We start from the raw sequence: 13009 nt of genomic DNA, 5'->3' as shown, positions 1-13009 counted from the left end.
CGGACAGTAGACACAGTGTATTATTGCTTTGATATTCTGCTGTGCACATCTCAGTTGGTCTAATAGTGTTCACTCCTATTTTGTTGATATCATTCAGCATAGAAGAATGGGTCGAATGTCTGAGTCTGTTCGACAACGTATAGTATATATAGCTACACAGGGACTGAAGCCAATGGAGATAGTGAGAGTACTACGGTACAGGCCGAAGATGTGACAGTGACTCGTGAGTCTGTATCTCGCTGCCTGTCGAGGTTCCAGAAGACCAGACAAACTCTAGCCAAGCCACCAACACGCAAGCCTCCAAAGCTGGAGCCATTCCTCGGCTCATACACCAATAATATGAAAATGACGACGAACTGACTGCAGTCGATCTTCAGCGTATCTTCAAGGATCTCGCCAATGTGGAAGCCTCGGTTACGACTCTGAAGCGATTGCATCGATGACTGAGCTGGAGAAATTGCAAGGCGCAATACTGTCAAATGGTTGGCATTGCGAATAGAGCGAAGAGACTGGACTTCTGCCAGGAGGTTGACAAAATGATTTATTAGAGATGACATGGCAATGCTCAAATTGAACTGTTTATTGCAAAGCTGCAGTGGAGGAATCAAGAACACCCATATTGCACAAGATACTGCAGCTGTGATGCAATAAAAGTTTGACAAGTTTTAATAGGCCTGTCTATCAATTATTTGTTTCAAGATGTCACCCTTGCCATAATTTCAGAGGAGAGTCAGTTTCTCTTATTTTCAGGTATGACGGATGTGTCGCTCAAACTTGCAATGACTTATCTATACAAATGCATAATAACTGCACTGCTTCATTTTCAGGTGTACAGTTAGGGTACCGGTTTTCGACACTTTAGCACATTTCCTTGTTTACCATCAATACTGCACCGTTTTACCTTGGAATTTCGATATGAAATTGAGCTACTAAGGCCAATAATAATATGCCTCGAATTCCCATTTGAATGCACTCGTGTTCAATTTTTAAGCGATTTCCGTCAGCCGTGGCTGGCATCAGATTTCGACACCCAGCATCATTTTTCGACACAATCACAGCGCGCATCACACATAAATCACTTGGCGCGTACAGTACGCATACACTGCACTGTGGACGCAAACCAGCAATCATAACAGCGCAAGAACTTGTTGTTTCCTCTATAACGTGTCTTAATATGGGAATGTCGAAATCTGGTGCCACGTTCTCAAAGCCAACTCTTTCTACAAGTTTGCTCATTTATAACGAATTCAGCCATGAAATTACTAAAGACGATTATGAAATCAAACATCAGGATTTGGCAAACAAACTGATATTAAAGTAAGATAACCAGCATAAGTGAATTTCATTTTACGGCGATGTATACAAAAATGCGTCATATTGTTTTGAACACCTAAAAATGGCTGACATCAACATTTCTGCTGACACTGTGTTGCTTTTCTCCTAAATATTCTACCGTCGGATTATGATGACAAGTGACAAACGGTGTTTATATAAGACTAGAAATGTGATTGATAACTTGGTTGATTGTTGAAGTCAGACGTTTGTATTGAGTATAAAATTTAATAAGGATTATATACTGGGTGCCGAAATCTGGGTCCCATCGAAAACTGGTGCACTATTAAACGGTACTTGTACACCTGAGATGGAGATGGAGGCACAACAGTCATATCCCCTTTGAATCAAATGCCACCACGCAAAAATATTTGAAGTAGGCCTACGTGCCAAACTGGATCTGCCCCAAAGATTGGAAGACAATAACCCATTCACAGTTAGCTCATAAATGTGCACAGTATACAAATGACCTTTCTCTGTTCTCAGTCGGTTAGGCCCTTTACTCATTTTCAAAGTGGCATACTGCATAAGCTTGCCCTACATAACAATTTATGGAATTCATGTTCAAAGAATTAACTTGTGTGTAGATTTGGTGACCAGAATGGGCCATCAATTGGCATTTCAGCAGGCATCTATTTCATTGCTTTGTATTGAATGCATTAGCAATGTCTTCTATTGATATTGCCAAATACCAGGCTTGCTGTGAGGCAGGTGTGATAGCAAGCATCATTCAAATTAACTTCAAGGATTATATGAACTATCATTAAATAATGGATGCTTATCTCACTGAAGTTTAAAACCAACATGCCTGATTGTACAAATTACCTTTTTCTGCTCATGTGCAAAGGGGAACTTTGGAATTCTTTTGTGCATCCCTAGAAAACTGACAGCTGTTTGAATGAATACTTATAGCCAGTTAGAATTCCAACTCTTGAACCTCCTTGCCCAAATCTTCATGATAAAGTTCTGCCATTGGGCTGCGTTCACATAGAAGTATTTGGTATTCGCTATTCGCTATTCGCTATTCGCTATTCGGGCACCGAGTACACCATCACCCGCACCGTCAACTCACCATCCCATGCAGTGAGGATTTCTTCCTCCTACATCCCAGCAAATCTTATTAACAATTTCTAAACTGCATCAGAATGTCAGTCTACATGCTTATTTTTGCTAAAGGGCAAATCCAGACCAAAATTGTCATTATTTCATATGAACGAGAGACAGAATACGCTGCAAGAAAATCGAACGAGCTCGATTCCCACTTTGCTATACTATTCGCAGCTATTCGGTACTTTCGAATAGTGCCCTCCTATATGAACCGGTGTGAGGAAATCCTATCGTTCGATTCAAGCTATTCGCGTGCCCTCGAAAATGAGCCCCGAATACCCGAATAGTATACTTCTATGTGAACGCAGCCTTAGACACTCATATTAGCCATACAGTGATCTTTATGGCAGCCATGTACATGTATGGTCTCACCCAAATGCTTATTCCAGTCTTTCCTTGTCTCTTCTTTGTCATCCCTCTTCTTCTTTTTCTTCTTCTTCTCTTCTTCTTCTCTTCTTCTTTGGCAAGTTCAGTTACAATACCTTCAAATCACGATGACACTGTCTTGCATTTAACCCAGCAGCAGCTGTTAACGCCAAATGTCCTCGGGTGTGAGATTATTCCAATTTTCTTCTGTTCTGAATTCATGGAGATATCTATTAAATGCAAGCTATCAGCAACAAAATTAACGCATGTCAACCTGCTCCATGGATTTTCAAAAAATTCTGTATTACCGCGATGTTACTCTGCATTGAAGCTGCATTGAATCTTGTGAGCATATATCAGTACCATATTCATGGCCTTCTGCCATTGCTTGGATGTGATCCTCGGCGATTTGAGAAGTGCCATGAACTGCTGTCTGAACCACTGTTGTGTGAAAATTAGCTGAGGTAGTTACTGTAAAACGAGGAATGTTTGCCTGCATTTTAATTTCGCGAATTTCACGAAATTAAAATGCACATGAAAGTTTTTGTCTACACTATATGCATTGACTGTTAGAGGCAACTCGCGAAAATTTCATGCCGCACAAAAGACCGTCGGCCCCAATTCGCAAAAATTTCATGTCGCAAAAATATCATGTTTTACAGTATATCATGACCTCATAACTCTCCCAAAAACTTGCACAGAAATTTTACATGCACATATCTTCTTCTTTTTTCACATGGATGAAAAAAAAAGAGCTTGTAATTTGTTATCCTTTGTAGAAAAATGATTGTAAAATTTAGCTATTAAAGGTGATGTTCATTTAGGCCTTTAGTATATCATATAAAAGTTGATGTGAAAAGTTGAATATGAAAGTTCATGTGAAATCTGTTTTCACCTATGACAATATGGACAGTTTAGTTAAAAGTATAAGACAAAATAAGAAAATTGTGAAATTTTAAAGGTTGTTTTAGATTTTTTTTTTCCAGAACAGTGATATCACTAGCATCCAATTTGCTTATAGTACAACTCAAATCCTGACTATATTTTCTCTTTGACATGAATTCAAGCATGATATCCCGAGGCACATCAACTCTTTTGGAATTGAAATTATTTGGCAATGAAGACTATGAAAAGGTGGAGTTAGTGTTGATGAATTGTTAAAACAAAGTATAATTTGAAAATTTAAATTCATGAGACAGAAGAAATATGAGGTAATGACATCTGTTGCGACACGGATTGTCGCCCCTACACGGATTGTCGCCTCCTGCTGCCAGCGCCCGTCACGGATTGTCGCCTGGCGACAATCCGTGACGCTTGTGCAGTTCCCAGTTTTTGACCTCGAAGGCGACAATCCGTGTTGGCAAAAAATTTGTTGTGACACGGATTGTCGCCCCGTCACGGATTGTCGCCCCGGGCTCGGGGTGGTTCCTCCGGTGTTAAGCTTTGGTGGGATGGGTATGACTGGTAAGTTATGCGTATGTGTGTGTGTGTGTGTGTGTGTGTGTGTGTGTGTGTGTGTGCGTGCGTGTATTGTGAGCTGCATGATATGTGATGTGTATGATTTGTTGTGTGTGTGTGTGTGTGTGTGTGTTTGTGTGCGTGTTTGGAGTATAATAATACAATATGTAGAAATTGTGCATGTGTGGTGGTTACATAGTGGTAGTGGTTCGTTTGTCTGTGTGTATACGTGTGCCTGTATGCTTACGTGTGTATGTGGAATATAGTGGCGCTACTGTGGCAATACAAACGCCTTCAGAGTGTATGAGCACGTGTTTAAAGAATTCACACCAGCGTTGATCTAAAAATAGTATGGGTGTGTCAACCAAATATCAGCGGTGAGGCGGGCTAGGCGAGAGAGAGACCGAGAGAAAAAACATACGAGGGAGGTACCCTCCCCAAATGTTATTTGTCTTTGTTCATTTTTCCCTGCAGTCATTTTCTTCCATCAGTCTTATAAACTAGAACGTCCATACCACTATTCTTTGTCCCAGAATAGGTTTGGCATGCTTTATGCATGAGCGAATAATTTCCACACGCCATAAAAAATTTGTCAATCGTTACTTGATTTTAGCACAAACGAACTGCCATTGCACACCGCTAATACATACGTAATACAAACAAACACCAACAAACACTCAAACAAACCTCATAATGCAAACAAACCAACTCAACACTTTTTTCCTTGATATTTATTGATTTCATTCAAATCAGTCATAAATCGACCCATTTTGGGTGCAACATGAACAAAAAAAGTTACAAATGGCAATTCGAAATAAAAGCAAATCCATTTGTCAATTTATACCACATTCCCACATACCGACGCACACCCGAACCGATACCACATCCTTCCTGATGAAACGATTTCCCAATGTTGATAAATAAGACATAATGGACCGTATGCAGAAAAGCAGCATCCGCCCGCACACAAGCTCCACTCCGAATTCATATACAAATCTGCCAAACAAACTCATCAAATTCAAAGCTGCTGATAAAATCAATATCAATGTTTATGCCAGCAACAGCTTACATAGGTATCCCTCCCCACGCGCAGCTAAAAAACACATACGCAAAAAACTGACATAATAAACACATTCTTCCATCACACACACACACACACACACACACACGCACAAACGGACACTAATTATCATGTGCACGCGCACATACACACTTCCTTGAAACCTCATCATGACTTTTTACATGGCATGTTTGCATGGATGTAGCCATGTAAGTTATGTGTTAGTATTTCAATGATTATGTCCAGAACGATATTACCCAGCAGAATGTGCTTCGAGGGCGGGCGACAATCCGTGCCGCCAGCCCCCTACACGGATTGTCGCCAGGCGACAATCCGTGTAGGGGGCTACAATCCGTGCCGCCAACGCCCGTCACGGATTGTCGCCCCGAGCAGGAGGCGACAATCCGTGTAGGGGCGACAATCCGTGTTGCAACAGACATCATTGCTTTGTGAAATTTGTGTAGGCATGATTGTTTCCACCATTTCACTAAAACATGATAGCTTTACAAGTCTGTAGTTTCCGGGGGGGGGGGGGGGGGGGGGGGGGGGGTGGCCTGCTTTTGAAGAAGCTCCTGCTGTTTTGTTTGTTTGATTTTTGTGGTAGGGGTCATGATTTTACCAATCCATCAAAGTCAGCATGAACATAGAGAGTGGTGATTCACTCTCAGTGTTTTTCTAGAGAACTGCTGAGGTACCTCAAGTGCTTGTCGGCCTTTTATCATCGGTGAGGGTCCTCTCCTTGTGAAGCAGCCTGGCACCCAAGACTAAACAAAGTTTGGCACATCTGTAACTACTGGTCAGACTTACCATATCGGCAATATGGCAGGTTGGTCAGATCATTGGATGATTTATCGGGCTGTCAAATGTAATCTGCCACTGGTTCCCCCCAGCTGAACCAAAGAGCCTTGGCAATGGCCTTGTGGATTCCACGAAGTCAATGCACTCAGTGTGCACTATACAGGCGATAGCAGAGATTCAAGGAAGGGATTAGAATCCCCCCCCCCCCCTCACAGAGGTGAATGATGATCCTCATAGGTAATTGGAAGAAGGTGATGGATTCAGTAGGAACAGTTGGTGAATCCCAAACAGGTAACCTTTTACAGGAAGCTTCTCCACTCCAGAGAACAATGTTGTTACAGCCTATATCGTATCCTTAGTATGTGTGACCCACTTCAATTCAATTGCATTTATTTTGCCTGCAAGAAAACAATGCAGATTTGATTTTGGATTGGCATTTTACAGACCAGCAGACCAGCAGCAGACCTGTCAATGACAAACAATTCTCAATTCTCATGAAATGTGATGACTGACAAATTAGCAACTAATCATGGATTGATAAAGATGACAATTGGGCCCTGAGAAGTCGTGCGTCAAATTTCAAAAGCCAGCTGCTTCCAAGCTTGGCAAGTGTGTAGGCACCTATGTGTACATTGAAAATAAAATATGAAATCCCATTCCTTTTTCTCATTGATATCTCTCTGTTTTCCTCTAATAAAATATGAAATCCCCTTCCTTTTTCTCATTGATATCTTTCTGTTTTCCTCTAATATTTGATAGTGTTATGTTCTGTTCCATACAAGTGCATGATTACGCAGGGATTTAAGAAGTGACATGTTCATAAAGTGTCAGTCAACTTAAAGAAGTCCTTTTCCTGATTGTAAATTATGCCTTTACACACAGCTTTACACATCTTATTCTAATCGATTTCAGAGTTAACAATGTTCACTGTGTTCCAATATTCTAAGATCGTCTTTTCTAAAAACCAACTGGCCCCCTCAATATCGTAAACTGCAACATGTTTGACCTTTCAAACTATTTGCAATGGAGATGTACCGAAATGCATTCACATTGCTGCCAGATTCAGTACAACTCAGGTAGGGTACCAGTGCTGTAATGGGACACAGCCTGATATCAATTTTTTATTTGACTAGGCCTATACCATGACAAACTTCACCAAGTTTATTTTTTTTCGGAGGCATGCATTCACATTGCCACCCATCTCAGTACATAGCGATAGAACTTTCGGAGGTGTGCATTCACATTGCACCTATCTCAGTACACAGTAATAAAACTTTCGGAGGTACGCATTCACATTGCCACCTGTCTCAGTACACAGCGATACTGCACGGGACAAGTATGCAATGTGAATGTGGTATATGACACACACAGGTAGAGACATAAACCATGTTGCTTCATATACACATAGCCTACATATATACAGTCAGACACACACATGCACACACACACACGCACACACACACACACACATGTATATCTATTCCATTGTTATAGATCATCAGATGCAATAAAAGTTGACATTTGATTTTCAATCCATGTGGTCATTCAGCTCCTGTCTTGTTTCAGTGCCCAGAGAGCAATAGTCAACTTTAATGACAGGAGAACAGGAGCCATTCCATACACAAAGGTCATGTCTTGGCCTTTTATACTGTGGGCAGGTGGCTTATATGTTTTCCATTGTTCATATACTTCTCTCATCAGCAAAGAATGTTGCATGATTGTTATTTGCTCTAACAGTTGAATCTTATTAATGAAAAGGGGGGTCAGTAGAAAATAGATAATAAAAGAAGACCATTGTTATGAGAACCAAACTTGCCAAACTAGAACGAGATGGTCAACATGAAGCTATTTTGGTTGAAAAGGTCAGCCTTTAATATCCCTTCTTATCAGCAGAAATGCTGTATGTCACAGTATGTCATTGTCTAGCTAAAAACCACAGGATCATGAACATTGTATGAAGTGAATGTTATATGATAACATCTTTCTGCACTTAAGCAAACATTGGCGAGAAACTGGTTTGTATTTGTGTATAAAAGAAGGGTGAGATGATGACTTTATTTAAAAGGAGAGGCAGTGCTACTTTTATGACATTGAGAATTTTTCTTTTTTTTTGTCATTAGCTTGAAGCTTTCATCAAGATTGGGGAAAACCATTCATGAAAATATTACTATGGTATCACTTGCATTTCACAATATGCAATGCACATATAGAGTTTTTTTTTTGTTTAGTGAAAAATGATATATGTATATAAATATGTATATGCAATTGTATTTTTGCGTAATTACATTTTGTCAAATTGATTTGTGTGGGCAGCTATGTCATTTCTGTATTATCCCACATAGCCACATGTATACTTTCCATTGTGGTAGCTTTTTTAACATGTTTATTTAGCTTTTACACATGTAAACCTAACAAATGCCTCACTTTGGAAGGCAAAGTTCAGCCATTTATGTACAACAACTTGTGATTGTTTCTTTGAAAGGCACAATGTCTGCACCACATGGCAAAAGAAAGCTTTAAGGCAGATATTTTGTGGCCAAATTAGATCTATGAAGGAATTTCATGTACTTCTTCCAAAAGCTTTGAGACCTGTATAGCTCAAAGTTGACAGATATGTCAAGATATACATTGCTTGGCAAGTGGAATTCTGTTTATATTGATAAATCATGATGGTAAGAAATAGAGAAGGAAACCAAGTGACAGATGGAAGGTGCAAGAAATGCCAAGTATTACTAGGACCCCCGTTTACAGTGCGAGGCTCGGCCGCGGCCCAGCCCCGCTTCAGTGTAAATGCGCAAAAGGCCAAATGCGAGGCCAAAATTGGCCTCGCATTTGGCCGCGTTCTGGAGGTGGTCTCGGCCGCGGCCGAGCCGTGGCCGAGCCCGGCCTTTTTTTGGTGTAAATGCAAACTGGGCCAAATGCGCGGCCAATTGCGCGGCCAATTTTAGTCTGGCTTCCAAACCCTCTGCCTGTATCTTTCGCTATTCAGGATATTAACCCCCTCAACGTCGAAAACTAGTATAGTTTAAGGTGGTTCTGTCCTGCAAAGGATTCTTTCCTTCGGCAAAGGCCTTTGCCCTAACGGCGACTTCGTCGCCACGGAATTCATTCGGCAAAGGGTCTGAAAACCAGACAATACCAAATTGCATTTGTTTACAAGCAGAGTGCCACTACGACAAAATATTGAAAGGTTTGAATCAAAAGCACAGCCGAGCCTGGCAGTGTAAACGGACAAAATTGCGGGGCCCGGCCTCGCAATTGAGGCTGGGCTCGGCCCAGCCCCGCACTGTAAACGGGTCTTGTACTATGATATGAAGCAAACACTATAGTGTTTAATCTCAGGGCTGCATGCTTCAGTTATCACCATGATTAGGAATACTTGTACCTTGACCCTGTGTGGAATCAAAGTCCATCTGTTATCCTACCTCTCGGTCATGGTGTGCATTCCTAGGAGTATCAGCTACTCATCTCATCTCTGCATCTCTCTATCATCTCATATTCCCTCGTCGCCATGGATACACAGCCCCCTATTCTTTGGTTTCCTGTAGCTTGCTCTAATTCCTCTCACAGGTCACTATCTAATTAGAAAAGGCTGGATGTATGTTTGTTGGACTTTCACATTACGTATTCCTCAAAGTGCATGCACTTTGAGGATCAAACACTGAAATAATGAATTCTGTGCATGGTACCTGTACGTGCAGAGAGCATCAAACCACTGAGAAGGATTTTGGGTGGCTTAGGTACTGTGCATGTACTGCATCAAAGCCGTAGAAATCATGCGACTGAAGTCAGTTTCAAACTGTAGAGATCCGAGACAGTCATTACCATGTACAATCACTTTTGAATGCTGTAAAACCTGAAACATTTGCGTGCATGAAACTTCCATGAATTTCACGAGGAGCCAAGATTCGCAAAACGAAAGTGCATGTGAAATTTTTGTCTACACAGTGCCCTGAAAACCAGTGGCAATTCGCGAAAGTTTCATGCCACAAAAAAGGCCCTTGGCTCCAGTTTGCGAAAGTTTTATACCATGAATGCTTCTGGTTTTCCAGTATTAAACCGATTTTTTGCTTGTTTCTTGTAAAAGCTCATTTATTTAGTCTTCATTTTACATAATTTGTCTCTTGTCTACAGATCAAGGCATCCAACATTGACTTTATTGGCCTCCAAGAGGTACGCGCTGATGAAGTGTCCACTGACCACGGTCGGCAACGTCGAACCCAGGTCGATGAGCTGCAAGAGCTGCTACTCCCAGACTATAAGTGGTCATCATTCCAGGGTGGACACACTGTGGCTAACCCTAAGGACAAGAAGATGGTCAACGAGTGGCAGATAGAAGGTACAGTCATTCCTGCTCCATGGCTGATGTCCAGTCCAGATACATCAAATTATCTGTGGACACAATACAAGGATGCTACCACGTAGCCAATTAAAGTCACCAAATACAAAAGATGGAATATGTCTTATGCTGGTAGAAAAGTGAATGGACTCATTTTTTTAATTCTGAAAGTTTAAATTGATATTGATTATTCTTTTAAATGCTAAAACTGTGCTCAGGTGCCCGTCAACTCAATTAACATAATCCTTTAAGACTACCAAACGGTACATGCCTATAAGGAGTCTTCTCAAACAAAGACAGTATTTTTAACTATGGAAAAAATATTCAACCTCCAACGAAATGAAGTTCTACATCAGCTGTAGCTAGCTAGATGTTATACAAATTTGCCTTTTTAATATTTTCCTGTGATTCTTTTTGAATAGTTGTAATTATTTTGGTTTCTGTGGTACACTTTTAGTGCTAAGGCTCACAAAGGCCTATTGTATTTCAAGGTGTGGCTGGCAACAGCACATTGTCTTGTCTGGCAGGTAAAGGGAAATATTCTTCTCATGCAATGCATTTTGTATAGCCTTGGCTAGTTGTCAAATATTTAGTTGGCAGATATTGGTATGAAATAGGTATGGAAAATTTATCTGTCAAAGTGTGTGTGTGTGTGTGCGCGTGTGTACATGCTCGAGTGTATAGTAAAAAAAAAAAATTGAAAAAAAAGTATGTATGTGTGCTTGTGTGAATGGAGGGTGGAAGAAGAAGCTGAATTAAGGACAGACTTTTCCAAAATGGCATCTCGTTGCAGTGGTATGAGTAATAAAGCAGCCTCAACCTTGGTCTCCAAATTGGCAATTTTCTCGGAGGTGAGAATGTCCTTTCCTGACTGATTATCATGTGATCTATGCCATCTGTGCTAGGAGAAGGAGGATAAGTCTATAGATATGAGTTGTATGATGAACCAGCTGTGTCTGTACTTTTTGTCTTGTTTCACCCTATACGTTTGTGGGTTGTTATTTTTTAAGTTGGGGGGGGGGGGGGGGAGGAGGCAGTATAGTAATACATTCTGTATGGAAAAAAACTCCAGTCACTAGTAAAGGTTTCTGCTACTGTGCAGAGGACTGAAGTTGGCCAGATGTTCATTGTCAAATAGTTCATTGCATGCATTCATCAATATATTGCCTACTTTGGTAAGTTTAATTACTTTGGTAAGTTTGCACTGCATGTCTCTCCAATAGTTCTAATGTTAAGTTGTATACAGATTGACCCCCTTTTGTATTCCTTTTTGGTATGGAGTGTATTTGTCAACAATACATCTTTTGCCTGAATTGACACCTCCCAATCATCTGTAGATTACAGCATTGTGACAGTTGGCATTTAGAGAGTTGGCTGTTTTCCTTCAGCCTCTGATAGCCTGATACAAGCTTGTTGCCAAAATTACATGGAGCCTCTCTAGCTCAAGCCATTATTTGTAGCATGAGGTAGAGGAGAGACAGTCGCCAACTGTAGGCTTGTTTCAGTGGAGAGGTATCTCAAACGTGTCTGTGAAGTCGGTGAATGAGGAAAGAGTCAGTGGAAATTTTAGGAGAGTTTGATTTACAATCTGTTCAGAAGTTTTAGATTTTGAACTTCAAAGCGCCATGAGCACTGAAAGGTGGACCTGTGTCCTGTACAAGTTGCCACTATTATTATAAGTAGTATTATTATTATTAATTCTATGTGCTACTATCTCCAGTTAGGTTCTTGACAATTAGTTTGTGATATCACAATAGCACAAACATATCAAGAAACCAATTATAGAATTCAGAAAGAAAAATATAGGACAGTACAAGACCACTTAAGCTTTCTCAGTTTGAAGAAATGGAGAGTAGTGTTTGCCTTCCCTTATTTCAGTAGCAAGTAGAGGAAATGTGTGCTTGTCATGGAAACAAATATTTGTAAAATTCTGTTAAATGTTATATTCTAAATATTTTCTCTTTGATGGCTTTTACCCCTGAAATATATAAATGTCTTAGCCACTAATGTTAGCACCACAAACTATGACTAGCAGTCTTTAACCCTTTCTGTGCCTAGGAATCAAATATGCACAGATTTCACACACATACCTATGGACAGGAAATCTATGTTGCATGCAGAGGGTTAATTGAAATACTGCTGCTGCATCTTGTCTTTTTCAGCCACTGAAGCTTACTGTGTAGATCTCTTTTATTTTTCAGGGTCTACTTCAAACCCTTCATAAAGTACTCAACTGTCATAGCCACAACCACAAGAGGGCGGTATTTACCAATGCTGTCCTGTTAAAATGGCATTGGCAGATATGATGGAAAGACCAGCCAGCTAGGTTTGGGATCCCCCCCCCCCCCCCCCTCCCCCAATATCCCAGAATTGATAGTGGGGGTGTTGAAATCCCAAAGATTTTAATTGATTCTTTTTTTTCCCCCTAACTTTTGGTTAGTTTTACTTTACAGCTCTGAATATCCACTTGCCTTCAAGGCAAAAATTGTGTGGGTACAGCCTGATGGAGAAGTTTACCAATATAATATATATAATATGATTGCTTTTCA

General features: G+C 40.5%; 1 protein-coding gene across 1 annotated transcript in view; it reads left to right on the top strand.

Annotated features, from left to right (window-relative positions):
- LOC139743848 (uncharacterized) overlaps window positions 1–13009 on the top strand; it is an 86078-nt gene that overhangs the window by 47970 nt on the left and 25099 nt on the right. Inside the window, exon 3 of the mRNA XM_071654305.1 lies at window positions 10256–10460. Within this exon, the coding sequence (XP_071510406.1) occupies window positions 10256–10460 (205 nt within the window). The remainder of the gene's footprint in view (window positions 1–10255; window positions 10461–13009) is intronic.

The sequence above is a fragment of the Diadema antillarum genome, unplaced genomic scaffold (genome assembly GCF_040938485.1).
Source record: "Diadema antillarum isolate AM-2024a unplaced genomic scaffold, OU_Dant_1.0 seq00001116_RagTag, whole genome shotgun sequence".
Lineage (NCBI taxonomy): Eukaryota > Metazoa > Echinodermata > Echinoidea > Diadematoida > Diadematidae > Diadema > Diadema antillarum.
This window is presented reverse-complemented; position numbering and strand designations above follow the sequence as displayed.